Source organism: Phocoena sinus, chromosome 12, assembly GCF_008692025.1.
Source record: "Phocoena sinus isolate mPhoSin1 chromosome 12, mPhoSin1.pri, whole genome shotgun sequence".
NCBI lineage: Eukaryota > Metazoa > Chordata > Mammalia > Artiodactyla > Phocoenidae > Phocoena > Phocoena sinus.
In genome coordinates, this window is record NC_045774.1 from 25,110,344 (window position 1) to 25,113,994 (window position 3,651).

Below are 3,651 nucleotides of genomic sequence, written 5' to 3' on the forward strand. Positions count from 1 at the left end.
ATGGCAACATGAGACCCAATATATCACAGTAAAATTCACCTTAGAAAGCTTGTCTTATTCTAGAGTATGTGACTCACCTGTCAATTTAATGACTTGTTGCTAAAAGGTGTCCAGGCACTGAATCTTGTGTGGAAGCTCTCCATTTCCAAGCTTTCCCTGGGAGAATTCCCAGCTGACATCTCAGCAAATTATTTTCGTCCACACCTAGAACATCCAGTATATTAATGTTGTCCATATAGGAATAATCTAATTACAGCAATTCATTTACATATATTTGTTTCTATAGATACAATTAGAGCAATTCATATATATATATATCCATACAAATATACACAGAGAGTTCATGAACTCTAAATCATTGCGATTATTCTCTCCTCAACTACCTGGACCCAAATGTGAATCCAAACCAGAGCTGTTTTTTACTCTGCTGGCAAAATGACTCAGAAATTGGAATGATTCTTTATCAGCCATGAATACTGAATTTTTCTTTCTCTGGAAAGCAAGAATCTGAAGGGCTCAAAGAGGGCGCCCCCACCCCCACCCCAGTGCCTAGCTTTTGAGGACATAAGTCAAAGAGGATATAGAAGAAAAAGTTAGGCTAATATATTAATGATCTATTGCTGCATAGCAAATTACCCTAAAACTTAACAGCTCAGAACAACAAACTCTTCTTATTATCTCAAAGTTCCTGAGGGTCGGGAATCCAAGCACAATCTAGTAGGGTACAGTATTGTTAGTCTACTAGGGCTGCCATTGCAAAACACCACAGACTGGGCGGCCTGAACAACAGAAATTTGTTTTCTCACGGTTCTGGAGGCCGAAAGTCCAAGATCAGCATGTTGTTTCTGGTGAGGCCTCTCTTCCTGTCGTGCAGGCAGTAGTCTTCCTGCTGTGTTCTCACAAGGCCTTCATTCTGAGCACACACGGGGTGGGGTGCAGGAGGCGCTCTGGTATCTCTTCTTCTTCTTCTTATAAGGGTACCAGTCCTATTGGATTAAGGCCCTCAACCGTATAACCTCATTTAACTTTTATTACTTCTTTATAGGCTCCACCTCCAAATGTAGTCACATCGGGGGTTGGGGGACACAATTCAGTACATACCAGGTACCTCTCCTTCAAAATCTCCCATAGGCTGCAATCAGTGTGTTGGCTAGGACTCCAGCCCCGTCTGAAGGATCTGAAGCTCATTCATGTGTCTGTGACCAGGATTCAGTTGCTCGTGGACTGTTGGGTGGAGGAATCCTTTGCTTTCCTTGCCACATGGGCTTCTCCATAGGGCAGTTCACATGGCAGCTGGCTTCCATCAGAGGAAGCAAATGAAAAAGCAAGAGAGGGCACACAAGAAGGAAGCCACAGTCTCTTTGTAACCTAACCTCAGAATTGGTATCCCATCACTTTTGCTCTGTTCTATTAGGTAAAAGCAAGTCACTACGTCTGGCCCACACTCAAGGGGAGAGGATTACATAAGAGCGCAGATAGTAATACAATCTACCACAGTTCACCCTTTGGATCAGTTCCCTTCCTTTCCCACATGCAGAACACACTCAATCACGCCTTAAAGCAGACAACCCCAAAGTTCCATCTCATCAATATTTTGAGCTTAGATCCCAGGAGATAGAAATGATTCATAACAGCCTCTACAGACCCAGATATACCTACTCTTGATCTAGAGAACTCTGAACTAAAAAGATAAGCTATCTGGTACTAGCCCCTACACACAATATATATAATGGTAGAACAGGAAAAGGATAACTGCAATAAATATTCCCATTTGTAAAGGAGAAGAACGATATATAAAAGAGTTAATCCATAGCAATTCTGAGATCCTGCTGTAGAAGGCTGGAACCCAGTTATCATTTTTAGTCTCAAACAATCACATTCTCTTTTATACCGTGTAGGTAACTCCTTTGACAACACGGCTTTCTCAATATCTATCTCAAGTTATTTGATTCCAGGCAGTGCTATGTGCCACAATTGTTTAGAGACTTCTCTCTCTCTCTCTCTCTCTCAATTTAATAGCAAGTACTTTGAGCCTATCAGACTTTCCTTAGGAAGAGCCAAACCCTAAGTCTCCCCTCTTTGAGAAATTTTCCCAGTGTGAAAGTATTTGCTGGGTACCACCTTATTCTATTCAGAGAACCTAACAATGGTGTGACAACCATACTCTTCTTGACTTGGTCTTTGCCGCTAGGCAGAGTTTTAAGCAGACTTTTTCGCTCAAAGGACTTCTCTGTTGCTTCTTAACTAGTTGAACATGTGAATCAGTTGCACCTTCCAAGCTTGCAAAACCCTGAGTTTTTTGGTTGTCTCTGATTTCCTTTTCATTCCTGCTTGCACACCAGCCAAATATTTTCTGAGCTCCTTTAATTCTTGTAGTACCTTGGCAAATGCAGCCAGTAGAAATGAACACATTCTAATAACAGTCATTTTCTACCTCTTTGTATAAAGTACAAGCTCATTACGTATGTAATATGCCTTTTAAGCTATTCTAGACTATATTTTTATACATATTTTTTGGTAACATGGATTGCTGACTGTCCAAGTCTCCAATAACAATTTCATGCTGCCAGACTGGATGTTAATGTCACATAATTTGGAAGGTATTGTTGTTGGTATGGCAGCACCCTACTCCTAGAACCAATATTTGTATCTACCAAACATTTAAGGAAGAAATAACAAACTTATTCCAGAGAATAGAAAAAGTGGGAATTATATCCAGGTCCTTCTATGAAGTCAGCATAACCTTAACACCAAAACCCAACAAGAACCTTATAAGAGAGGAATATTATAGGTTTATTACCATAAACATAGGTCCAAAAATACTAGTCAAAATATTAGAACACCAAACCCAGCAATGTATTAAAAATGTTAATATATCACCAGCAAGTTGGAATGTAAATTTGATTTGATATTACAAAATCAATGCACTTCTCATCATTAATAAAACAAAGGAGAAAATCATGAAAATCTCAGTAGATACAAAAAGTGCGTTTGATAAGATTCAACTCCCATTCATAACAAAAAAAAATCTTACCAACCTAGAACTAGAAGAAACTTCCTAATCCAAATTAGGACATATTATAAGAAACTAGCAAACATTAAACTTAATAGTAAAATGTTGAAACTTTCCTTATAATTGCCACTACCATCTTTATTCAATATTGTTCTGGAATTCTGTCCAATGTAACAAAGCAAGAAAATTAAATTATAATCATTGAAAAGGAAAAAAAACGGTCATTATTTATTAGTGGCATAATTGTATGTAGAAAATACTGAAGAATTTACAGGTAAATTGTCAGATTTAACGCATGTTTAGGAAGGTTGCTATACACAAGGTCAGCATAAAAAAATCTGTATTTCTGTATACTAACAACAAATTTTTATTAAAAAACAGTATGTCATTTATAATAACTTTTAAAAATCCAATTTAAATCAGAGGTACAAATGTTCCACATAGAATACTAAAAATTTTATCAAGAGAAATTTTTAAAGATCTAAATAACAGTAACGTCTATATAGATGTTTAGTTGTACCAAATTAATCTATTAATCAAAACCCAGCAGTGGGGTGAGGTGTTTGTGTGCACGTGTGTGTGTGTGTGTTTGACAAACTAATTATGAAATGTGTATGAAAACGGAAAGGGTCAAGAAC

At 37.7% G+C, this 3,651-nt stretch overlaps 1 protein-coding gene across 1 annotated transcript in view; it reads right to left on the reverse strand.

Moving 5' to 3' along the window:
- The window catches only part of ECT2L (epithelial cell transforming 2 like), an 82,484-nt gene that overhangs the window by 68,845 nt on the left and 9,988 nt on the right, over positions 1-3,651 (reverse strand). The window contains 1 exon segment of the mRNA XM_032650854.1: positions 78-204. Within this exon segment, the coding sequence (XP_032506745.1) occupies positions 78-179 (102 nt within the window). The 5' untranslated portion in view covers positions 180-204.